Below are 27,903 nucleotides of genomic sequence, written 5' to 3' on the forward strand. Positions count from 1 at the left end.
TATGTGAATAAACTATTGAAAAAAAAATCATGACTGATATTACATGAAATAAAAGTGAGGACATGGCAAAAACGCGAAGAAAGCACCTGCGTGACGATGGCAGTACCCCGGAAAAATTTAAATGTTTGGATGTTTCATACTAGATCTCAAAAGCTATGCATGGTGCAGCAATTAGGCCCGTTTTTGTTTGTGTTCAGTTGTGCAAAAGCTTGCGAGTGTCGTTTGTTCCATCTTTCTAGCTCCATGATCATTGCCACGTCCATATGGTAAGGGGGTTAGCTCCCACTTGCATCCAGGACACACATCATCGAATTGGACCGTGGTATTAATGCACTTAATGTACCAGCAAAGTGATATTGAAATCCAGTCCCAATTATGGAAGTCATTATGTTCACAAGGTTGCTTTTAGGATAGACTAGCCTTTGGTTACCTGAGAACTCCGTCCCCAGACTCCCGTGTTTGCTCGGCCTACGGCTTCGAAACTCTAAAACCTACAATTCTACCAAATTTCAAGTTCTTTTTCGTATTTCAACTATCTAAAAGATAAGATTTTGTATCACAAGAAAACACCCATAACATGGGAACTACTTCATCCGCCCAATAGATACCTTAAAAACTAAACATATTCACTTTTGGCAATTTTCCTGTGGGTTAGTCCCGGAAGTCTACAATTATGCCAAATTTCATCATTCTAACCTGGCGGAAATGCCTAAACATTTTGAGGTGTACAAGTTCTCCCATATAACATTGGAAGGATTTTTCAGTTCCCCATAAAATCTCTTTACGGTTGAAAATCTTTATTTCTGGCTACTTACTTAACTAACGCTAACTAATGGAAACTTACAAGCATACCGAATTTAGTTTTTATTCAAATTCCAAGTACCTGAAATGAGATTATAAGTCCAAACAAGGGTCCTTCCCTTTAGACACCCTAAAAATTAAAAATATTAACTTTTGGCAATTTTCCTGTGGGTTAATACTTGAAAGCTAAATTTCGCTTTTCCACGTGAACCGGAAGTACCCTTTTATTTTATGTTAGTTCATGTAGTTTTATATTTAGCTAGGATAGATGTAACGCAACTTTGTGAACATAATAACCCGTAACTTGAATTGGATTTCAATATCACTTTGCTGATACATTAAGTGCTTTCATACCGCGGTCTAGACGATGAGTGTCGTGGGTGCAAGGGGAGCTAACCCCCTTACCATATAGACGTAGCAATGATCATGTAGCTAGAAAGATGGAACAAACGCCACTCGCAAGCTTTCGCACAACTGAACACAAACAAAAGCGGGCCTAATTGCTGCACCATGCATAGCTTTTGAGATGTAGCATGAAACATATCCTAACATTTAAATTTTTCCGGACTACAACCATCGTCACGCAGGCGATTTCTTCGCGTTTTTACTATTCCTCACTTTTTTCCATGTAATATCAGTCATTTTTTTTTCAATAGTTTATTCATATACAGAATTACTTTGTGGCATAAGCAGCAATTTTTAGCACTTAGCGTTCCTGAGATATTACGCCCCAAAAATGTCATCAAAATCACAAACTTCAACTTTCGGACCCCCCATAAATCTATGGTGTCACTAGTATCATAGCTGTGGATATTCCTACAGGCTCTTTACATGCAATAGTATTCAGCGCAAAACTTATGAAACCCCCACTTTATGCCACTCTAAAATACAGCCCGTTTAAAAGTGTGATTTTCTCTAGTTTTTCTGGTGATTTCATTTATTGGTTTGCAACCCTGCATATTTATTTAGACGTAAAAGTTGATATTCTTCGTGTACCTCAGTCTCTCCTCTACACATTCCTTTTTGTTTGGTGCTCGTCTGATTCGTACATCCTGAGCAACTGTAGTTTTCGTAAACGCTTGCAAATGTAAAAATTGGCACTCCACCGACAACAAAGATGGCCGCCATTCAGGAACACTTGTACATACGACAATGTGAATGATGTTATTGACCTTCTCATGCACACGGTTCGTCACACTCAAATTTTTATAATTTTCGGAGATGGTCGAGCAACCATTTTCACAATTTTTGGACCACTTCAGATGGATTGACCCTGTTGCTAGTAGAATAAAACGAAATAGTTCAAGATGATTCTCCTCCAAATTTCTGGAAATAATTTGTATTCTCAGCTGTTAATATTCAGTGACTTATTAAAAGCACATGTGGTTTTATATAGCTATCGAAATTATATACTCGCACCATAGTATTTTTCGTGATATGTACATATATTAAGAAATATGCATTATATACGTGTAAATACGATGTATTCCACTCCAACTAATATCATTAAGGAGGAGAATTGACAAATGCAATTTAAGTTTTATATTTTTTGTTTGTTTTGTTCCAGATTCTAATATTTGATATTATAGAAGTTGTTCCTGAACCAGGGCAGCCACTAACGAAAAATCGATTTAAGATGCTATATTCGAAAGAGCAAAAGGGACCTGTCACAGCTTTATCTCATGTGGTGGGATTCCTAGTATCAGCAGTAGGACAAAAGGTGAGAGGAAAAGAGTATTGGTAGATAAAGAACGATACGATATTAAGAGGAACGAACACGAAAGGAGGGGTTCTAGAATGTTGAGGGAAAATTTGAATCTTTGAAAGTCAGAAACTGCTCCAAACTCCGTCCTGTGCTACTTTTAGAAACAGTAAATCTGTTTACCTTAGCCAACCATAATTCACAAAAAATGCCCAATATTTAAGTGTCCAATTTAGAGAGTCTTGTTATATTCTACATGACGCCACAAATAAGCAATCAAATCAAGTAGGTGGTGGTCAAGTGAGAGAAGTATCCACCTTCATAGTTTTTAATATAGAAAGAGTCAGGGAACAACATCAAATTACGTCCTAAATCAGCTTTCAATTTTCAAACTTAAGTGTACAACACGAACTACACTATTACATGACTATACAGAGGACACATTGAGCACAGGTTATACTATAATATGCACAAAAGGAACTGAACGTTGTCAGGATCCTCTAGAGCTCAATGTACAGGAGCCAGCTGACACATTTAAAAGTTGACTATTGCTCAGACATAAAAGCTCGGAGTGGGTTTCGAGTGGAGGAATGGGAAGTGGATATGATGCCATTTCATAAGAACGCTATATAAGGTACAATGGACCACTGGAATAATGTTAGCTAACAATGAAAGTTTGAACAGTCACTCCACTTTAATAACTGATTTCGTTTCGTATCAAGTACGAACACAGAAAACAAGTTGTTCAATGCTCCAATCGTAACTTACCCATGGTAACTGATATAGTGTTCTTGTCAAATGGCATCATACAGGTATTCACTTCCTATACCTCACCCACAACCCACTCCAAGTATTCGCGTCTGCGCAATAGTTAACTTTCAGATGTGTCAGTCAGCTCCACGCCACCCTGTATTATATCGTAAAAGTGTAGAAATTTAATTTAATGAGAGCTGTAATAATATCCTGTAAGAACAAATATTAATTATATTTTACTATTAACAGGTTTGCCGGCTAATAAACATAATTATATTTAGATAAGAAATATATTTTAAATTTCTTCTTCTTCGTCTTCTAATTTTTAGTGTTATCGGTTTTGATTTATAGTTATTAATTTCTTTGACTTTTCAGATCTATATTTGGCAGTTGAAAGACAATGACTTAGTAGGCATTGCCTTTATTGATACCCAAATTTACATACACCAAATGCTAAGTATCAAGAGTTTAATATTAATAGCTGATGTGTACAAGTCAATCTCACTGTTGAGGTTCCAAGAGGAATACAGAACGCTGTCGTTAGTAAGTCGGGTAAGTTACGGTTATGTAATGGAAGTAGATTTATATTTAGTCGCATGGATACTGCTACTGCTGATCAGTTCATTATATATCCCAAAGGCTGTTGTTAATCTTTGCAATCATCATGATGTTTTAAAAAAATATTTCCCATGTTTTAACACTGTCATTATTTTTTTGATAATACGTATCGAACTAGGATAAAATTCCAGTTGATGAGGTGTCAATCTCCATAGGGGTATATATACAACAAAGAAACGTACTATGCAGTAGATCCATATTCGTAGTCTGCAAAATTGAACTGAGCAAGTTAAAACAATCACGTAAGTACAGAAGGCTGATCGGGCTATATTCGATTCACAGGCATGAGAATTCCATGCCATATTTCCCTGTAGATTTTCCAAAGCCCAGTGAAGATACGGGGGCGGTGATGAGCAGTGTAGTCCGAGAAAAAGTTGAGAACCCGGTCGTTATGTAGACATAGCAGACCAAGAAGCTAACAGTGACGTGACTGACAGTAGACTGCGCTAGATTTAATATCTGGGCAATGTCTGGTGGAAGCACCTGGCCTGGTGGTCCATTAATTCCATAAAGCACATCAAGCCACTTCCGCTGGAAGCTTTTTCGTGTCGAATGAGTCGCTGTGTGGGTTGTGCATCTATGTTAGTCTAGTCAGGATATCTTTAGGTTTGGTCACTCCGAGGTTAAACTATTTTCTGACACTTTTACTATTCGGTTTATGAAAAATATGCGTCAACAAGAGCCATAATGTATCCTTTTCAATAACGGTTCACTTTTGGCAGCATTTCATTATCACCAATGCGACACTCCGGCACACCGACGCCGGTTTCATGATTCCGTCACAACTATATAGGACGGCAGCGTTTGCCAATTCGGTCGGATAAAAAGGAGCAATGTTCTATAAGTGTGTTAACTCAATAAAGTGAACTGTGAACTCATAAGACCTTATCACTATTACTGTACCAGATTTGGACTTAATTGGTTTTTCGGTTATTGGGTTAAAAGTGGTGTATAAAATACATCCGAACTTCGCTTACAATAAGCTTAATTATTTATTTGTCTTTATTGTCTTTATTTCAACTTTTGGCTGCCATTCTGTTCTAGAAACATAAAAGTAAACTCTGAATCATAAGGGCTTAGGAGTATGGAATGTAGGTTTGCGTGCATGAGCCTAATTGTGTCATTGTATGCTTTATATTATATCAACATTGGGAATACATTCCAAACATACGCTTTTTTCCTTCTACTTTGTCATTTACCAATTATTTTGTCAGTATTCACGTGTAATGATTAGTTTAGTCTAGAGAACAAATGTATTGTGCAGGACATGTCATCGGGATACCTTAGAATTCCATTTTCATAACGTGAAAGAAATTTTGGATATAAATAAACTTGAATATAAGGAAGATTATCAACATAATAAATTGCTGTGGTGTACAATTTTTCAAATGCTTCTCCAGCAGTGTAGGATATTTTTTAACGAATTTAAATCATTAATGAACTTAAAGTGATCAGGTAGTCATTTGTTAAATAAATGTAGTTTACAGAGATTTAAAAAAAAAAAAAAAAAAAAAAAACTACTATATTTCTGCATCAGACCAGTCGTTAACAAATTTTGAGGATGGATGGAACATACAGACAATTTTAAGAGGTGTAGGTTAAATAGCTAATTTAAACATGTACGGAGAAATTATAAAAGAGCACTAACCTGCCAGAGTTCTCCAATTTATGTAGACGTGCAAGAAAGTACTTTGATTTTTTGCCTTCCGTGCCTTTTCTTATAGCTAGTTTAACTATCTCCGTCCATGAATTTGAAAAGTACTTGTCAGTACTTACAGTGCACTTTCATAATGCATGTTCCTGGGATTCTGGTGATTTCTTCGTATTTTATCGTTATTAACTCAATGCTTTCTGTTTTCCTAAGGAACAGTTTCATATAAAATACAGAAATAAAAATAAGTTTTTGGTAAAATAATTGTAAATTAATGATAAATTATCGTTATTGAACTATGGAAAAAAGGATATCAGTGTTGTATGGATACTTTCTTTTCTATCATGCATATGTACGTAATGACATTGCTAAAACAAATAGTAGCTTACACTTCCCATACTTCTATACGCTTATCATATATCGATATTTTAAATTACGTTTATCATTCTTTGGGTGAAACAGGTTATGGAATCACAAATCGTTACCTATAATAATAATATAGATTTATTAATTATGATTTTCCTTTCAGGACTTCAGAGCGTCAGAAGTGTACACAACAGAGTTTTTAATAGACAATTCACAAATGGGCTTTCTCATTTCTGACGGTGAGAAAAATTTTGCCCTTTACATGTACCAACCAGAATCAAGAGAAAGCTTTGGAGGTAAGATATTAAATTAAAATTTATCAATTTTTCAAATCAGCTTCTCCGAACGCAACAGTGGATTCGAAGCTCATGTGGTTCGGATTCTACCTTAAACACTAACTTAGCCAACCAACCAACCGAACGCAGCAGTAAATTTTAAATTAACGTCGGACGTTCGTTGTGCCTTGCGTTGTCTGATGCTGCACCTAAAATCATATAATACTGTCGTAATACTCAGAAGTGTTCGAAATTGGAACACAAAAAGAACGCTATTGTGTCGTTTACTGTTTTACATGATCCCCCCCCCCTCTCCCCTCGAAAAAAAGAAGAAAGATAAAAACCATGGCAGTAGTGAAGTAGTAAACATTGTATTACGCTGTATGATTTATTTAATGCTTCCCGCTACCCATCTGAGTTCAGCAAAATTTGTATTGGACAAAACTGTATTACTTCGGGAATGAATTGAAGCAAAATAGGGAAATAAGTGAAGCTGTTGTATAAATCCGCGAATGATGGAATAATCAATAGTAAAATCATTTTCATGAGATGCAGTGTAGTACTTCTTAAAAATAAAAGTTAATTAGATATTCATAATAAAATTCGTTTTATCACGATTATATACTTACAACTAGAACAAAAACTTTGGAATCCATGAATTTTGATGTATAATTTTCATATCGACCAGAACCGTATGTAAATTGCACATTAGATTGAATTAAAAAAAGAAAGATTTCAAAGAATAAGAACTTAACAATAAAGAATTTTAAGTTTTAATCGAGAAATCTGAGTAAATGGTATAAAATAACAAACCGACGCGAGACTATACATTTTTAAAGAGCGTAATTTGTACAAAAACTATTAGCAACGACAAGATAAACAAAAATGATAATACTGCTAAAAGATTGTTTGCACAAAAAGAAAGAAAAAAAAAACAAAAAATATGCAAAATACGGTGTTGCACAGTTTTCACTAGTTTTCTTCAATTACAATCTTCTCAAACACACATTCCCAAAGACGAAGGTAATGCAGTGATTAAGACCGTAAGTTAGTTTTAATTTGAAAATCATTTTATGATACGGGCCGCGGTGGCTCAGTGGTAGAGCGTTCACCTCTGGTGCTAGGGGTCTTGGGTTCAAACCCTGCTCCCGCCAAGTGAATTTTGTGGTGGACAAACACCGTGTGCGTGGGTTTTCTCGGGGTTCTCCCGTTTCCTCCCACTTTCTTCATTCCACCATTTCATTCATTACTCATTATCACCGTCTCCTTTAGCCTAACCGGCATAACCGTGGGACGTAAAACTCAAAATTTCATTTCATTTCATTTCATTTTATGATACACAGAACAGGAAATTCTGTACGCAAATAATGTTTCACTAGAGGAAAGAATTTGCTCATCGGAACGAATCGTGTGATGATCTTTACTTTGCCTGCTTTATTTATAAACAAAAGTTAAAGGGCCGCATTTTCAGAAAGGTTTCTCACTATTTCTATGTAAACAGGGAGTTAAGACTTTATCACATGTTTCGTATAAAAATCTTTCCAAATGGACTTTTCCGCGACTTCCCTGGTTTCTTGAAAAACTAATGTGTATAATTCTTCAACCAATTGCATTGGCTTCCGTGTATTTTTAATTCGTCTGCTTGGTCGTAACGCCGTACCAAGCATACACAAAAGCTCACATAATGTATTATTGCTGCCATCGTCAACGTTATACAATATACTAGGCAGAAAGACTGTAACATTAACATGGTTTATTTGTTCGCTCCTGTACTTGTTTAAGTATTCATATATTGTAAATAAATTATAAAATATAAATTAACATCATAATATTAACATGTATTTTCATAATAAATACACGGCGCTTTAACGTGCCTTTTAAAGTGTAGTTACAATAATATAATATTAATTTTATTCTTGACTCTTATTTGGTGGCAAGCTCCGCACAATTCTGTTGTATTTCTTGTATTCAGTATCATGAACGTGCTTGTGGTTCACATAAGTAATATTAAAGCATGTGTGTGATGTAATATAAATTCATCCAATATTCGTAATTTGCAGTGCTAATCTAAATATTTATTGTTTAAAATAGTGTATTTCCTTAGTTCTCCAAATTAGGAAAAAATAGAAAATTATTACATTATATTAATTTTACTTTGCAGTAACGCGCAATACATAAAGCGCTCTTTGTTATCATTTTCAATTTATGACAGTTTTTTAAAAATATTTATATTGTTCATAAGATAATTCAAGCTTTACCATCGCAAAAGCGTGAGTTCAAAATCCAATACGAAAAAATGCCACTAAAATTGGTGCGGGATGTGCGAAAACAGAATTAGGGACCCATTCTTCATTTAAACATATATATATATATATTCATTTCTTATTTAGTTTTCATTTCTTGGAAGTGCTTAAATGTCCATTATGCTAATATTCCTTTATATTAAAACGTATCTTAAAGTACCATACCTGCATTCATCATACCGAAATTAGAAAATGTATTTTTCGAAATCAACGAAAAATCATTATAAAGTGTGTTCGTGTTTTAAGTGAGTGAGAAATGTAACTTAAAAACAGCAATTCTGCCACTTCAGCGCGAGATGACGTAAGGACTTCAGGAAGTAAACAGTAAAATTCATAATATATCAAGTGAGTTAAAGCAAATAAGTGATAATGTCGCAATACTCGAAAAAAAAAATGGGAATACAGTACACCGGTACATCAGTTGTTTATTGATTTTAGAAAGGCCAATTACTCGGTTAGGAGGGAAACATTGTACATTCTTACAGAATTTGGAATATTAAAAAACCTAGTTAGATTAATTAAGACGTGTTTAAATGAATCCCGAAGTAAAGTCCTGTAGGAAAATACTTGTCCAAGAGCTTTCACGTTGAGAATGGCCTGAAACAAGATGATGCGTTATCGCCATTATTATTCAACTTTTTTCTGGAGTACGCTATAAGGAAAGTTAAAGATAGCAACCAGGGCCTAAAGCTGAATAGTATTTACCAGGTTATGGTGCATGGTGGTGATGTAAATCTGGGAGAGCAATAGAAAGAAATGCAGAGAAAACTAAATATATGGAAATTCGCCGGGATCTTAATACTACAAATTATGGATACGACAAAATATCAAATAATACTTTCGACGAAGTGGATACTTTTAATATCTTGGATCAATACTAATAGACTAAAACCACATCCACGAAGAAATTAAATATCGACTGAAAGCAGGGAATTCGTGTTGTTCTTCAGTTCAAAATCTTTTGTCTTCGCAAATTCTGCCGAGGAATTTTAAGTTTAAAATATATAAAACGATAATCATGGTTGCGAAGCATGGTCACGTATTCTGAGGGAAGAACACAGACTGAAAGAATTTGAGAATAGAATCCGGAGGCGAATATTCAGACCGAAGAGGAACGGTAATGAGGAATGGCGGAAACCTCATAATAAGAAATTGCATAATTTATATAGTTCACCAAGCATTGTTAAAGTCAACTCTAATAGGCTCAGGTTGGTAGGTCATATAGCCAAAGAAAGTAGGAACGCTTTTCAAAATTTTATTAAATAACTGGAAATTCAATCAGAAAACGACCATTAGGAAGGCCTAGGTGCAGATGGGAGGACAATATTAAGATGGATCCTAAATTCCAGATTACGTTAAGATTCCTTGACGTATATTTGACTGTTTCAAATAAGAGTTGATAGTAAATTCAGTACTCGCATTTGTCTAGTTAGTTCCTTCACAGTAACACTTAGTAATCCTAAATCTGTGCATTTTAGTGGTCTAGCTTGACACATTGAATCATTCCTCGCAACAATTTTTCTACAGTGAAGACGTAAATACGTTGTGATGTTCAAAATCTATGCAGAAGAGTCTTGTATTTAATATTGTCATTTTGCAGAAAATCAGTTTGTACTTTATAAAACGATCACTTGCTGGCTTCAAAATGTCTACTAATACCGACTTCGGAAGGCCTGTCATATTTTATATTTCTATGCTGGTTACAGAAATTGTATTCTATCCCCTTGGCCATTTTCTCTCCTATTTAGTTTGTAGTAAATCAGCGTTTTGTAAATTTTCCGATTGTACACCTTGTCTCAAAAAGGTTGAGCGCATTCTTTATTGGTATTTTGAGGCAATAATTTTCTAAGTCCAGCTTCGGGTATCTTCGGGAAAAAGTAAGCCAGGTTCGAACCTCCAAGCCAGCCTTTGCAATCGGGAAAAAGTTTGCAGATGTGTTTTTCTTCTTTTAAATATAATAAGACTTGTTACCAAGTGTTTAAAAAAGCAACATTGATTGAAATACTTAATGATACAATATTTCGAAACCTTTTTTTTTTTTAATGTTAGCACATGCTTGTTTGTCATTTAGCTCTCCATACGTAATGGAACATTTAAATACGTTAAGGAATCTTTCCATATGTAAAAGAATGCTCAAAGTTAAGAAATAGAACATAATTATCGCCTGAGTACTAAAATAAAAGTCAAAGTAGAACAGAAACAGCGTTTGTAATGGATATGAATGTCATAATTATCTTGAGATCCGTTACGCCTCGCTAGAAGGTTGTGTTAGCTCATTGGTAAGCTGTCGGATTTTAAATCATAAGGTTGAGGGTTCGAATCCCGTCTAGGCTAATCCTTTTTTTTTAAATTATATTTTCCGCAATGCATGAAAAATTATATAAAATAATTACATTAGAATACATAAGTTGTGTATATATAACATAATCATTGCAGAACATAGTAATTATTATGTTTAAAATATAACATCTGAGATAATTTTCACAGTAGGTCGGTATTATATATGAGGATGTAAATACAAGTTAGGAAAATCATTTAATAGCAATAAATAAGTTATGTAGTGTATTTATTTGCATCTATTTGTCATACAGATGTAACTTCTCAATATTCTCATTACAGCATGTCATTTACATTCGTGAAATACAATATATTCCTACGGATATAGAAAGTGTATAAACAGAGTATCCAAAGTCGTATCCTGCTTCAAGATACATAACTTTTCCCGATCCCCTTAACGTCACGGGAAGAAACACAAATTCTCTTTAGAACGGAATGTCGTTACTTTGAGTCTCATTCGAATACGTTGAATATGCTTTTGTATATTCATCTCTCTCTCTCTCTTTCGCTTTGTTTATGTGTGTGTGTATGTGTGTTGCGGAATATCCCAAGTTGAATACAACATTTGCCAAGTATATGAGGATCATTGTCATCGAATACCAGAAATTGAAAATCGTGTTTCTTCAGATTGGGTTTGCGTGTTCATGTTAGCTCACTGGTAGAGTACGGACTTGCCAATAAAGAGGTCTTGAGTTCAAAGCCTACAGCTAATTATCATTCTTTTGTTGGTAGGATTGCACAGAAATCGGATACAAGGAGTGGTTTACTTCTAGAAATATTTTCAGAAGCGTTTAGGTAGCCCTGAAAAGGGCTGTTTTCGGGAGTTAAGGCTGGGACATTAATATTGTGTCCAAGACCCTTCTGAATTTATTACACGCTCCATTCTTCTGGGCATGGAATCTATTACATGGGTGACAAATCTATCTCCTTCCCCTACCTCCAGCCATGCTTCGGAAACAAGATGCCACAGGTCATCCTGAGTTCTTGGTGGATCTGCCTCAGGTCAACTTTCCCTTAGAGTACGCTTCACTTCTGCCCACATATTTTCCATGAGATTGAGGTCTGCTCCACGAGCGGCCAGTCGATTAAATCAATCTCAGGATGCCCTGCGAACCATTCCTGAATCACACGGGAAGTATGTATTGGCGACTGGTATTGCTGGAACTGAATTACATCACCAGGCTGAAATACTCGTACAGATAGCACCATGATATTACTGATAATGTCTAAGTACTGAGCATTGTCCAGATGTCCTTCAATTCTATGAAGCTGTCCTGCTCCGCGACTGGAAATCCAACCCCAACATAAAATAGATACATGGCCACTGCGATTGCAAGCAGCCACATATCCATGGTCATATCGGGTGCCTCTCGGACGATACACAAAACGGCGTCCCTCCTTTGATGTTGTGAATATGGATTCATCTGAGAAAACTACGTTTTCCCAATTGAGACCCACATTCGCCTGTGCAAACGCGAGACGGTAAATTTTGTGGTCGCCTGAGAGTTTTTCCTTCACGGCAGCAACACGGCCACGTAACCCAGCATGACGAAGCCTTCGCAGAGCTGTATACTTACTACCAGGAAAGAGAGAAACTTCCCTTAGCTGTCTAGACGTCCTTAGTGGGTCTAACCGGGCTTCGTTTACTAATCTCGCATCTTGGGCTTCGGTTGACACATGCGGACGACCAGGAGATCGTAAATTATCAGTCTGACCTGTAGCACCATATTTCCGAATCCATCGCCTTCCTGTAGAGGCCGGGACACCTACTCGCCTGCTAGCTGCAGTTGCAGAATAACCTTCCAACTCCCATAAAGTAATTACTGCTGTACGTCTATCCATAGTTACCAATGTTCTGAGCTGTGAGAAGGAAGCAATAGGTAAAAGCTAGTACCTGACGTGTGATTGGTTACTTGCACGACACGCCTATTGTGGGGAACAGCGTTGCCAGATCTAGCATAATGATGCTAGATCTAGCATAATTTGCATGTCTCTAGCATCTAGCATCTTGCTTTTAGCATCCTGCCCAAATCTAGCACAATTTCAGCAAGTTTATCAAAAAGCCGTAAAACCTGGAGATGAGAAAGAAGTTGGTCGTGGGAAGAAAAAGAACGGCAGAAATGTATCCTCTTCCATTGATTCATACAGTCGGTAAACCATACAGGCAGTCTTATTTTTCGAAGTAAGTTCGAAACGTCTTTGGGCTTTTTTTGTGGCTCCACCCAGGGTTTTCTAATCCTTTAACTCCGACGCATGGGCGGAGCTATGGGGGCCATTCTGCCCCCAACTTTTTGACAACTTCACCATCTTTATTTCTGACTTCATGATCATATTTATTCCTGAAATGACAGCTCCGAGACCGACCAAAAATCTTTCCCCCCCTCCCCCAGCAGACGATTCCCAACTCCGCTTATGCTGCGAAGTAATTTTCTTTCAAAATATGTAAACAAAAACTTTGCATTCATTTATACGACATATACGCCATTGAATCTGGCAACGACTGCATTAATTTAGTTGAGTTAAAATTTTGGTGCGTGAAGTATTGAGTTCTATCCATGCATTCTTGCTCTCTGTGTATTTTAAGTTACGTTATCGTATCTCAACTTCGTTTTTTTAAACTCCTGAATTAGTAATTATGAGGATCTAGCATAATTTGACCGAATCTTGCATAAGTTCGATCAGGTTTTGGAATAATTCCGAGCTGTGAGTCTGGCAACGCTGGTGGGGAACGACTTGGTCAACGACTCGCGAAAGAAATCTGAAAATGGTGCGCCGTAATAATAATATTAAAAACAGTTTTTATAAAGGAATATTAATACATACGAAAAGCTGTTTAAAGAATGAATTGTTATACTGACTTTACACGTATGAAAACATATACCATATACCAAACAGATTGAGCGATATTATGATAGCTGTTTTGAGACAAACACTTTCGAAGTCCAACTTCGGGTATCTTCGGAAAACAGTAAACTAAAGCTGCTGGTTCGAACCTCCAAAGCCAACCTTAGTAATCGGGAAACGATGTACAGATATGTTTTTCCTTCTGTTAAATATAATAAGACATGTTCAAATGGTATTAAGTGTAGAAAAAAGTAACATTGAAATACTTAATGATACAATATTTCGAGACTATGTATTCACACTCTCGTTTCGTCATTGTGATTTCCATACGGAAAAGAGCATTTACGTATGAGCTCAGTTATATTTCAGAAGCAGCTTCCGAAAAGCGGTCATATTAGCTCAGTGGTACACCACCGAGCGCTTAAATCGTGAGTTCGATACCCGTTCAGGTGAAATTCTTTTATGATATTTTACTTTCCTCAATGCATGAAAATTATGTAAAATAGTTACATTACAATTCATCAGTTGTATATATCAGTTGAATATATATATTCATATCATCAGTTGTATATATCAGTTGAATATATATATTCATATCATTTCACGACATAAGTAATTCTTATCTTTAAAATATAACATCTGAGGTATTGACAGAACGTCGGTGTGTTATGTGTGAATATTGAATACAAATTTAAAAAATCGTGTAATAGCAATAAATAAGTTATGTAATGTATTTATTTGCAGCTACTTTCATCGCAGATAACTTCTCAATATTCGCATTACAGCATTTAGGTAGAGCATATCGAAAATCGGATCGTGGTCCAAGACAAAAAACTAGCTAGCCCCAAACTGTCACGCAAGAAATTCGCGAATCGCAAAAGTAAAGTGAAGAGATTGAGAGCGGCAATTCCTTAATCGCTCTCTCTCAACTCTCTCTTATCTGCATTTATACACATAAAAGTGTATGTATGTATGTTCCAACATAACTCATGCATGCCTAGAGCAGGGTTTCTCAACCTGGGAGTCGCGGCCCCTAGGGGATCGCGAAGATAGGCGGAAGAGATAAATATAGTTAGAATCTAATACCAGAAATTATTTTTAAATATTATTTTTAATTTTGTTCTGATAAGCATACTTTTATTTTTTATACACACTGTAAAGAACAATAAAAAATAAGTCTACTGAACATTTTCAAAGGGTGTAGAATTCGTGTTACTATTCGGTTCAAAGTCTCTTGTCGTCGCGAATTCTGTCGAGAAATTTGAAGCTTAAAATATACAAAACGATAATCATGCCTGTTGTTCTGTATGGTTGCGAAACATGGTCGCTTACTCTGAGGGAAGAACATAGACTGAAAGTATTTGAGAACAAGATCCTTAGACGAATATTCGGACCCAAGAGGAACGGGAATGGGGAATGGCGGAAACTTCATAACGAGGAACTACATAATTTATACGGTTTACCCAACATTGTTAGGGTCGCCAAGTCTAGAAGGCTTAGGTGGGCAGGTCATGTAGCTAGAATGGAAGAAAGTAGAAACGCTTTCAAAATCTTGACTGGAAGACCAATCGGAAAACGACCATTAGGAAGACCTAGGCGCAGATGGGAGAACAATATTAAGATGGATCTCGCTGAGATAAGAATACAAAGTAGAAGCTGGATCCAATTGGCTAAGGATAGAAGTCAGTGTAGAGCTTTTGTGAACGCGGCATTGAACCTCCGGGTTCCATAGGCCATAGAGTTAGTTAGTTAGTAGAGTTGTTTAAAAATGAATTTAAATCAAAGAGGTATGATATAAAACTAATGAGAACTGTATATAGAAATACTAGAAAAATACACATGCAACAAAACCTGCACATTGAAATACAATTAAAGTTAAAACCTAATGAGATACCTAAGCATGGTGTAATTTCACTAGTGCAGCAATGTCCAGGTTCAATCTTCATGACGAACATTATCAAACCATTTTCAACTGATAAGCGATTTCTTATCTTTGTTTTTATGTTTACCATAAAAAAAAAACACTTTCGCACAAGTACGATATAGCAAATGGAATTATTACTTTTAAAGCAGCAATCCCCAGACCAGGATATTCTTCTCTCCTCATCAGGCAGAACTTGTCCAAGTCTTCGTTACAAAAAACCAGTTGCAAAGACTTGTAGCATGATCATTCTATTATTTGGTCAAGAAGTTGTGGGCTTAGATCGGATACGTTAATGGCCTCTTCAATGAAGGAGTTTAACATCCATCTTGAACCAGCACCTTCGTCATTGGGAATATAGATATTACAGTTACTGTATCGACTGTCAGTGCGGGGCGCCGAAAAAAGGGGCCACACATTTCGGAGGAAGTGTGTTACTCATGTTAGGAAAGTACATGTGCACATGTGTAAAATAGAAGGAAAAACGTAATAAAATGTGCTCAAAATTAAGGAAAGGTAGGGCTTATTTTGAAAATGTTATTGAGCTTCGTGCCAACCATGGTGGTGCTTCGTAGCTAGTCTGTCGACGTCACTCATATATACGGTGACATCGTACTATACTCTCGCCCCGGGCACTGATTTTCCATGGCACTGTTCACTATAAACAAAAAAATGGATTCTACTATTATAGAAATAGGTATGTTAAAAATCTCACACAAGCTTATTATAAAACAAATTATAAAAGGGTCGCTGGCAAGAGCGTGTGATAAAAGGGGATCGTGATAGGAATTAGATTGAGAACCACTGGTCTAGAGTAATTTTAACCACATTTCTTATAGTTTCAAAAAGATTGCTGTCGGGTTACCTATGGTGAATGGGAGGGGGATACATATAAAAGATTGCTAGAAAATGATCGATATTAGATTAATAGTTTTCGGGGTCGCTTAGATAAATAGTGAGACTTTCAATTTCGCTTAACTCCGATTAAGCTCTCATTAGTAGGGATGGGCACGAACGACTTTTCTTTGAAACTCGACTCGACTCGAAACAGACATCTTTGAGGTCTACTCTTGGACTCGGCGCGAAAAATATCTTCCAACTCGACTCGGATTAGAGTCAAGTCGAACCAAAACGAGCCAAATCCTGTGTGTAGTCCTACCTAGACAATACATAGACAATATTTATTCTATCATCAATTATACTACTGTTACTACAAATAATAATAATAATAATAATAATAATAATAATAATAATAATAATTATTATTATTATTATTATTATTATTATTATTATTATTATTATTATTATTATTATTATTATTATTATTATTATTATTATTATTATTATTATTATGACAACACCGTGTACAAACATGAACAATAGATGGTTAGTAAAGGAATACTAAAAGCTAGTTGACTGCCGACGTCGGTAGTCATGAACTCTACAAGGCAAAGATATCGTTCATTACTCTAAGCTGTAAGCGTCGGTGGACTACAGATGGTCAACTATTGACCTCTAGCCAGAAATTGGTGGCCCCGCAGCGACGATCCGTGGTGGCCCAAGTTCCATTTTGAAAACTTTACCACCAGCAGCAGAGACGCGATGAAACGCCAACGAACCACAAAATTACTCTCCCAAAATATGTCAAAATGCCTATATGTGTGATTTGTTTATATTTAGGTGAATCAAAAAAACACAAAACAAATACCCGGGGTGGACGCAAACTATCAATATTACGATTACTAGGCACGTGTTCTCCTGACTTCCCCACGGAAACGATCATAAAAGGCTTGGTTGTTGAAGGATAAATCATTGACGTCTTAATTTAGCCAATCAGACAAACCCCTACATTTCGAGTTCTAGAAGGTGATACCGTGAACCGTTTCAGATTTATTGCTTCCTGGTGGAGTACTATCCATGAGCAAAATTTGAGCATAATAGCCGACATGCATCTTCGGTGCCTCTTATCTTTAGTACAATTTTAACCAGAGATGGTGTGGGTCAATGAAAATTTGATCCACGACCCACCATGACCCACTATCACCCACCACCCAAATGCCCCATTGGCCCACTCTGACCCATCAACCATCGTGATCCACTCTGACCCACCACCAACTATGAACCACTCTGAACCATTGCGACCAACTCCGACCCACCAAAACCCATCGACATCAACTCTGACCGATGGCCCACGTCCTCCTCTTCATTGACTAAAGAGGTTACACTTGTAATAAAACAAGACTGTGAAATTATCACTTATCGGAGTTTGAATTTCTACCGTCAATGGCTCAAGCACCTCTCTGTTACAATACTGGTGGGTCTGACCTTTACGATATATAATGGCAAAGTGTTTCTCATCTTCCAAATTAAAATGAATTTAAATTTATCATATATAATTATTTCTTTGTTGCCTTACAGACACATTTCAGTAGAAAATAGGGTGAAATTTGAAAGTTTCAAATCAAGGAAAAGTAGACCAACGTAAAAAAAAAAAAAAAAAAAAAAAAAAAAAAAGAGAGAGAGAGAGAGAGAGAGAGAAACTAATTTTCTATATAATTAAGCATGCCGTACTAATTGAAAATGCCCATGTTACAAATTTTGTGGCCATTTTTCTCTAACTTTATGGCTTGATTGCCTTATGCTCGGAACGCTCCATACATTAAACACCAGCTTCAGCAATTATAAATAGAAAGCAGTGGGTATAAAATTCAAAAAGAACTTTAGTATGCATTACTCAATTTGTTTCTCAACTAATATCAATCGTTTTCGATTATTTTTACAAATCAACCCACTACCAATTTCCAATATATAGAAAATGCACCCACGTCCCCCCGCCCATAAAAGATAATTTTAAAAAATGCCAGGACATATTTTCTTTATTTTTAATAAAGAGTTATATGTTGAATTTCAGCTCTCAGTTGAACGGCTTGTAAGATACTAAATTTTTCGCAAAAATTCGGACTTCTACTCCCCCTAAGGATATGTATTATAATGAAAGTGACACGCGTATGGTAACTTCCCAGTTGGGAATGGAGCCTGATTATATACCAAACGTCAATTCATTTGACTTTGCAATTTGACCGTGATGATTACGCAGACATAGTTACTTTCAATTTTTTATGATACATATCCTTATTTCATATGTTACAGATGATTCAAAAATATTTTTTCAAGCAGTTAGCTCCTCTAGAATCTCACAGGCTGCATCCCAAAATCCAACTCCTACTATCCTATGACAATCCAAAAGTGACTGAACTTTTTTTTATTAGGAACAAATGACAAAAGAAAAATGGAGATCTTGAAAGTAAAATGTAGAAAAGCTCGGTGCCCCCAATAACTACATATTTCTCCACCCCTTCATCCCGAACTTAAAAATAAAACTTAATTCGAATATGGTTAATTAGTGAATTTATTAGTTAAATTCCACTCACTACATGCTACAGCTACAACTATGTAACAAAAAATAACAACTGTGAAACATGTTCTGAATTACTATTAGATTTCTTACGCTATTATTAAACATATTAGAATAGTAAAAGAGGATTGTTCGTGAAATAGTATATTTGCTCTTGATTTATAACTTTTTCATACGGAAAAAATTAAAATATTATTCAAGTTTTAAACTTTGCACTCTGCAAATATGTTGCCCTCTAGGCAATGGGACTAATGTGAAATGTGGACTAATGTGGACTAAAGGGAAATGCTGCACTGTTAGCGGCGCTGAAAACTTACGATTCGATTCTAATATCGAATGATTTCGATATCTTTATGTCGCTACGTAACCACCCTGGGTGCTAATGGAAGCTTAATTGGACTTGAATTGAAAGTAGAACTATTCACCTAAGCGACCACGAAACTATAGATTCGATACTAATATCGACCCGTTTCTAGCATTTTTGATATGTATCCCGACAGTACTCTTTTTCCAGACTGTAAGAAATATAGTTAAAATTGCTCTAGATATATCAGAATTATGTTGAAATACACACATAAATCCACTTTTATATTCTGTATAAATAGAGAGTGAGCGAGCGAGCGAGCGAGCGAGAGAGGCCGACTCAAGGCATCACCACCTCCACATTGCAAAAGCATATATCAGGAATTGAATTGAAAATCTATGTAAAGACTTTCTGCTGTGGCATGCTTCATAAGGACAATTCCAGTCTGCTCACGTGACCTTTGGGGTTCATGAATTTTTTTTGCGAGCGTTCCGACTTTGGATTCTCTGTTTATACCTTCTGTTTATGCATCGAATAACTTTTCAAGAACATAAATGACATTCTGTATTATGAATGTTGAGGATTACCCTCTATATGACAAATAGCTGCAAATAAATACACTACATGATTTATTTATTGCTATTGAACGAGTTTCTTAACTTGTATTTACATCCTCATATATAATACCGACCTACTGTGAAAATTATCTCAGATGTTATATTTTAAACATAATAATTACTATGTTCTGCAATGATTATGTTATATATACACAACTTATGTATTCTAATGTAATTATTTTATATAATTTTTCATGCATTGCGGAAAATATAATTTAAAAAAAGGATTAGCCTAGCCGGGATTCGAACCCTCAACCTTATGATTTGAAATCCGACAGCTTACCAATGAGCTAACACGACCTTCTAGCGAGGCGTAACGGATCTCAAGATAATTATGACATTCATATCCATTACAAACGCTGTTTCTGTTCTACTTTGACTTTTATTTTAGTACTCAGGCGATAATTATGTTCTATTTCTTAACTTTGAGCATTCTTTTACATATGGAAAGATTCCTTAACGTATTTAAATGTTCCATTACGTATGGAGAGCTAAATGACAAACAAGCATGTGCTAACATTAAAAAAAAAAGGTTTCGAAATATTGTATCATTAAGTATTTCAACCAATGTTGCTTTTTTAAACACTTGGTAACAAGTCTTATTATATTTAAAAGAAGAAAAACACATCTGCAAACTTTTTCCCGATTGCAAAGGCTGGCTTGGAGGTTCGAACCTGGCTTACTTTTTCCCGAAGATACCCGAAGCTGGACTTAGAAAATTATTGCCTCAAAACACCAGTAAAGAATGCGCTCAACCTTTTTGAGACAAGGTGTACATTATGTACATATAATGAAGAACTGGGTTCGAAGATTTATTTCATAATAATCTTAACCTTCATCTACCCAGTATTTTTAAATTTTAATCTCGATTCCATTTATCAGTTATTTTTATCTTCGATCAAATTCAGTTTTTAATTTCTGTTTCAGCCCTATGATACCACTTGTAAACACATTTTCAGATAAAAGAAAGAAAAAAGGAAAAAAGAAATAGAACAATCTGTTCACAAGTATGAATGTTTTTATCATTTAGCAAACATAATAAACATTAATTAACTGAATTAGCCTTCATTGTTTTTACTTATTTTAGCTTCTGTTGTTGAACATTACATTTTGCTAAGAAAAGTCATATTTTACAGGGCAGCGATTATTGCGGAAAGCAGATTTTCATTTAGGTCAACATGTCAATACATTTTTTAGAATACGCTGCCGAGTAACTGATCCTGCATCAGATAAGAAGCATCCTAGCGGAGTGGAGAAAAGACATATTACTATGTTCGGTAGGTACCTTGTTTATTTTCTGCAGCTTACATTGAAGAGGATATACAGTGAACGTTGTGGATATATTGTATAGAAATCTTAGGTATATCACTGATAGAAACAAGTAAATCACAATTTTAAAGAAGGTATACTTTGCTTCACAACACTTGGTAGGGACAAAATTGACATTTGTATTAGCTCTTATTTTGAAAAATGTAAAACGTAGTAGGGTAGCTAGTATATCCTTTTCCAACTAACTATAGTTGTTATTTCCGGAATTATCTGACATTAAGAGCATGTTTAGTCATGGACTACAGCGTTTCATGCATTGTCCTTAAAAGCAAGAAAATCGTCAGTACACTTAAAATATATAATAAGCCTTTCTTATTTAATGTAGCCAATACAAAAGTGAAACATTGTTCCTCATTATTTATTTAATACGATATTTCAGCCACTTTGGATGGAGCCTTGGGGTACGTTCTACCAATTCCAGAGAAGACGTACAGAAGATTGCTGATGTTGCAAAATGTTCTTGTAACCCATATTCCGCATACAGCAGGGTTAAATCCGAAGGCTTTCAGGTATGTTCATTCTGTGTATATATAACACGTAATTAATTTGCTGTTTTATTATTTAAGAAGAACATGTTATGAAGACGTAAATATAAATCTGAGAGAATCTAGCGAAGAGAGAGTAAACTGTTAGCTAATAGTGAGTTGCAGAACATTCCATGCATGGACAAACAAGAACATGGAATCGTGGCAGATATTTTATGCATAGTCTTTGGTTTTTGGCTAATAATAAGTAACCTTAAGCTTCCAGTGTCTCGTGTACTGTCATATGAACCTGGAACAAAATTTAACATACTTCGTAAAGAAAATTGTAATATAGGTAGAACAAGCATCATGAAAATCAAGAGGAGTGAGAATGTAAATTTTCTGTTGAATACTACGTAAGTCAAGCTGTACGAGTCCAGAATAACCGATTCAAATTTCCGTAAATCCTACCAGACGTATTTAAGAATGATAATTAGGTAAATGCAATCCTTACATCCCGCTAATGCCAGTATTCATGGAAATCTTGATGGTGAATAGTGCTCCTTTGTACGAAACCAGTATGTGTGACCAAGCGAAATGATGAAAATATCGATTTAAATTTTGTATTTTTTTTTTGCAGTGATAAATTTATGTACTTATCGCACTTCTATCCATTAGAGAAACTCAAGCAATAACAGAAATTTCGTACGCTTTTGTTGGAAGGGATAGGAATTTGGACGCAAAAGTTGAAAATTAGGCACAAAGCCGCATTGTGCATGGTCTAAAAGGTCAAACAGCATTTAGCTGTCTATTCCGTTTCTGGCCATCAGTAATAAGCACGTGTCATTGCTTTAATTCACCATATATTATGACCCAAATATACTATCTAATTAGAATTCTGGCATTCTTTTTCAGTGACCCTGTATATATCAGAAACTAGTGACACACAAACAGTTGGTTATCGTACAAAAATTATCACAAAGGTGCACAAACGAATGGCACAAATCCCATCGTTATCACGAATGGCACATGCTTTAAAATATTTATCAGAAAAGAAATAAAATGTATCCTATTTCAAACTTATCAGATTTCATGCTACATCTCCAGAACTTACAAGTCACAAATGATGAGGTTTTAGGCATAAACGAATACAAAATGATGCACGAACTAATCGCACTATTTACATCATTAATGCTTGAAGTAAGAAACCAGCTTGAACTTGACACCCTCACCCGTTGTTTGGTTATAATTTGTAATTAATGCGCAAACGTTATAGTTTCATGAACAAACGAGTATAAACGATGCACTACGAACGATACATATCCCATCATAATACTCAGTATGGAGTTCAAGTTTAAGCAGTTACTAAGATCTGTTAGTTATGATCATTAGTTTGTACTAATGTTGAGTATTGCGAATAATAGTTCCTCCTTGGTGTCATTTTAAATATGCTGTAATTTTGAAATTATAGTTGCACTTTAAAAAATCGTCCACACACTAGCTCAAACAAAGATCTATAGATTAAGACCGGTATGTTAGTATGTATAAATGTTTGTTTTTCGAATAATTGTGGTTGTGACTTGACCTCAAACTAGAACCACCATGTTAAAATCGCTATAATTTTATAATTATAGTTGCGCAAACGGAACTTTTCGCTGCTCAAACAGCAGAAACGAATATCTATCGGTTGATTTCATTTATATGTATATATATTTGTGGTTCTGGCTTGGCGTCATGCTACGTAGTATTTCTTATTGATTTTTGGCTTGTCTTATTGAGTTATTTTATGTAGAGTTGGTATAACAATAATTAAGGAAGTACAACATTTAAAATCTCTTGTGAAATAAACTTGTATGAACAATGTTATTAAAATATCCAGCGCTCATTCTCTAATGTTTCATATAATTTTATCTAAATACATTTATACATATGTACTATTTTCATATAAAGTCAGTTCTTATCTGACATTTTAAGTTGGATATGATCTGATGACAAAAACGGTCGAATAAAACCTGGGATACAATCAGGAGTGTACAACAATACACGACGTACACCATCTAATACTTTTATAGTTAGTTAATTATATTTGAGTTTATCGTACTTTATCAGCGAGGTTATGTGAGATGTAGACCTACAACTTAACATTGAATTCAAACCACATGAGCTCCCGCCGGTGGATATCCCGGATATCGAACCCGGATATCCCACACAAAACCACTAGGGAGCTGTAATAGTTCAGCGTATACTCAAATTTACAACAACAACAAAGAAAAAAAAAAAAGAAAAAAAAGATAAGAAAGAAACGAGTATATAGTAGGGTAGTTGTACACTATATTTTTTAGAATGGTCGAGCGTATACGTAACAAATATTTTAGCATTAAATCACTAAATAACATAATGCCATTAAGACGTCATTGACGAAGTTAGTATTTTTCTTCACAAGAATCACGATAAACATTGAATGACAAAACGATATTATATATAATTTCGCAGAGTCAGTTATAATGTCATAAGCTAGCAATGTTGCAGAACGTCAAGTATTTTTATATTAATAAAATTAATCAAATGATACAACAAAAAAGCTGCATTTCATGACATGTTTGTCATTTATTTTATGTTACAGATAAATATAAAATAAGCAGACGTACGTACCATAGCATAAATGATTGGCGTCGGGAAATCCTTAGAAGATTTGTTTCTTTTTTAACATTTTCCGGTCAGCTTGATTTTTTTCTCTGTCTTTTTTAAATAACTGCGTTAATTTCAACAGGAGAGAGAGTTTATCTTCGGGCACTTTCGAGTAGGACAAATCAGAAACTTTCCCATAAAAGAAATCACCGTGTTCTGTCGTTATTTAGAATATACGAGATTCGATATTTTTTGAGTGACAGAACAATTCCTTAGTGTGTAACGGCGTTAGTTTACATGAAAGGAAATTCATACTCGGACAAATTTCAGCACAGACGATTGCCTTAGAGAAACTTCTATAGTTTTCCTTTTTTGAAAATGTCCTAACTAACTTGATGTCAAGTTGGCCTGGACATTTTGTTTTATTATAACCGCGTTTATTTTAACGGGAAAGAGTCATACTTGGGCAGTTTCTAGCACAAACGATTACCGTAAAGAAACATTTAAGGACGTTTGTCTTTGAAAGCGTCCTGGCCAACATGACGTCAAGATGTCCCGGACATTTGGTTTTATTATAAGGCTTTAATTTTAACGGGAAAGAGTTCATTATCTGGCACTTTCCAACACAAACCATATCCCAGCCAACTTGACGTCAGGTTATCTCAGATATTCTATTGTAACGGCGTTAATTTTAATGGGAAGTTTACACTGGGATACTTTCCAACACAATCGTAGCACAAACAATGCACTTAAAATACTTTTTTTTTTTTTTAAAATAACGAAGTTATTTTCATTATACAAACGCTGAGGTTCTCAGCACTTTCCAGTACAAACGTAGGAGAAGTGGTATACATTATCAAAATTGTGCTATCTAAAAGAGTCCTGGCTAACTTGACGGACATGAAGTACATTTCATGAGCCCCATATTAAAACATTTCAAAATTCCTCTGTATGCACTTTTTTGTATACACCCAAAATTATATTTTTTTTTTCCTTCTTTGTTACATAGGACCTTCAAGAGCGCTCATAAATTACTAAGTAATCCAGCCCGTGGAATGATTGATGGTGAGCTAGTGTGGCTATTTATTGGACTCCCAGCAGCAGAGAAACACGAGGTTGCCAAGAAAATCGGAACAAAAACAGAAGAAATCATTGATGATCTTACAGAAATTGATAGACTAACGGCTCATTTCTAACGAGTATTATACGAATATACGTATATATATATGTGTGTGTGCACGCATGGTTTGTTTAATTGTATTGTAGAATGAATGTGAAAAGAGTTGTTGAGTAATTTTTCATCCATATATTTTGTATATGAAAGTGTATGCTACCAAAAGCTACATTGTAAATAAACTAAAGTAATGGTTTCAGATTTTAATTCAAAATACATTATTGAAATCAATCAGATCAGTTTTTATTGCAACTTATTTTTAAGCAGCGCAGACGTTGATGAAATATGGAGGATATGCCCATACAACAAAACTATGTAACTATGCGTCACAGCTTTTGTCACGCCCACGTTTTCCATGTTCGTTTGCTCAACGTATAATCAGTGTTCCATAAGTTAAAGCTGAAAATTACAGTATCTTGCGTGCTGTTGCTTGAAATTAAACAAACAAGAAGTATTAGGAAAGGGATATTACTGCTTACTCAAAATACAGCTTCGAGTCAAGTATTTAAAGCGGATTAAAGTGACACACAAAAATAGTAACACTTCTCCTTTTCTATTTCTATATTTCTACTAAATTAGTGATACTTTGCCTTCGTTACTTCTTTATGGTCTCAGTTTTATTCGAAATTAGCTTTTGTATGTGCCATAAAAAGTATTTGGCGAAAAGCAATACCATCACTCTTTCTGACCACATGCATTATTTGTTGCACGCATGATATTATAAGTAGCACGAAATGTACGGGATAGTACCTAACATGCAGATTTCAGGCCGTTTCCTTCCTTCTCTTACCTCGGATAATGTGATCGCCGAGGGACGTCATCCCTCATACGTGACGGGCTAACATGGCCATAGACGCCGAGAGCCCAGAAATCTAATTCCGAATCCTAAGTACGTACATATATAACATTTTATGGCGCTGTTTTAATGGGTCTAAAAGATAAAGGAATGCTTGCACATACATTGTTATATAGTGAACCTTAATGTTAATGAAGGAAAAAGTAGAATAATGTCCACATCTACCACACATACACTTTGAATTGTGTATGCTTATATCTGGGATATATAATAGACTTTAAAAAAAAAAAAAAAAAAAAAGCCAGAAGTGTGTCTCAATTTAGCTCATATATACACAGGGTGTGTTAATGAACTATACCGACAAACTGTAAGAGCTGATTTCTCACATCAGAATAAGAAAAAGTTCATATGGACCTAGGGCGAATAGCGCATAGTTTCAGAGCTAGGGCTGTCCAAAATCGCTAAAAAGCCAAATTTCAAGAGACCATACGTATTTCGAATTCCAGACACTGTGGAGGGTTGTCCTTACCAGCGTAAAGGAAGCCACGGATACACAATTCAAAAGTGCATATTTCGACAATTTTCAATAGGTGTACAGGGTGTAATTCTCAGATATGCTCTCAGTAGAGTTTTCAGATATAACCAGATTTCAAAGAGGGTCTAAAGTAGGCAGGAGGCAAGCCTTGACAACAATGGACATCCAATGCTTCGGAGGGATATCGGAAGTGTTAGGAACATGCAGGTCCATGTTCTTTTGTGTTCGGAATAACGTGTGATGCGATGTATTTCGTCATGGCATATTTCACGTTTTCTTCATTTATAAGCAGGAAAGAAAACATTGCAGTATGTGTTTTCTCGAGTACACGAGACCGTGCTGCTGACGATCCTTAACACTTCCGACATCGCGCCAAACGATTCCGTGTTCACTGCTATCAAATCTTATCGTTTGCCTACTTTAGACCTATCATAAAGTCATAGCATATCTCAAAATTCGGTTGATGGCTTGTATGGGAATTTCACCTTGCATGCAATACTCTGTACACCCATTGAACATTACTGAAATGTGCATTTTTGGATTGCGTATGCGTGACTTCCTTTATGCTAAGGACGACCATCCATAGTTTCTTGAATTCGAAATAGGACCACTTGAAATTTGGCTTTTTTGCAATTTTGGACAGCCCTAGCTCTGAAACTATGCATTTTTGCCCACAGCTCCATATAAACTTTTTCTCTTATTTTGATGTAAGGAATCATCTCTTACAGTTTGTCGGTATAGTTCATTAACACTGTATATATATATATATATATATATATATATATATATATATATATATATATATATATAGAGAGAGAGAGAGAGAGAGAGAGAGAGAGAGAGAGAGAGAGAGAGAGAGGTGACTTTTAACTTGAGACTGCAAAATATCTGAAGAAATAGCCATCGGCCGAAGAAAGTGTCCGAAATAAAAATTATCGGACATTTATATTTTATAGGGGAAAATTCACCTGTGATAAAATTCTCTCCCCACCGTGGAGGTAGAGAAGCAACTTTGAGAATTTAAATGGAGACCCCCATTTTTATTGCAGAATCGGATTCTACGAAATAAA

The 27,903-nt window shown here is 35.4% G+C and overlaps 1 protein-coding gene across 4 annotated transcripts in view; it reads left to right on the forward strand.

Moving 5' to 3' along the window:
• LOC145687018 (cleavage and polyadenylation specificity factor subunit 1-like) overlaps positions 1-25,701 on the forward strand; it is a 117,841-nt gene extending 92,140 nt beyond the window's left edge. For all 4 annotated transcript variants that reach the window (XM_081760556.1, XM_081760555.1, XM_081760557.1 and 1 more), the window contains exons 21-26: positions 2,369-2,521; positions 3,632-3,808; positions 6,055-6,187; positions 21,044-21,184; positions 21,616-21,745; positions 25,338-25,701. In XM_081760556.1, coding sequence (XP_081616682.1) covers positions 2,369-2,521; positions 3,632-3,808; positions 6,055-6,187; positions 21,044-21,184; positions 21,616-21,745; positions 25,338-25,524 — 921 coding nt within the window. In that variant the 3' untranslated portion in view covers positions 25,525-25,701. The remainder of the gene's footprint in view (positions 1-2,368; positions 2,522-3,631; positions 3,809-6,054; positions 6,188-21,043; positions 21,185-21,615; positions 21,746-25,337) is intronic.
• Positions 25,702-27,903: the final 2,202 nt, after the last annotated feature.

The sequence above is a fragment of the Thermobia domestica genome, chromosome 1 (genome assembly GCF_964235325.1).
Source record: "Thermobia domestica chromosome 1, izTheDome1.hap1.1, whole genome shotgun sequence".
In the NCBI taxonomy this organism is placed as follows: domain Eukaryota; kingdom Metazoa; phylum Arthropoda; class Insecta; order Zygentoma; family Lepismatidae; genus Thermobia; species Thermobia domestica.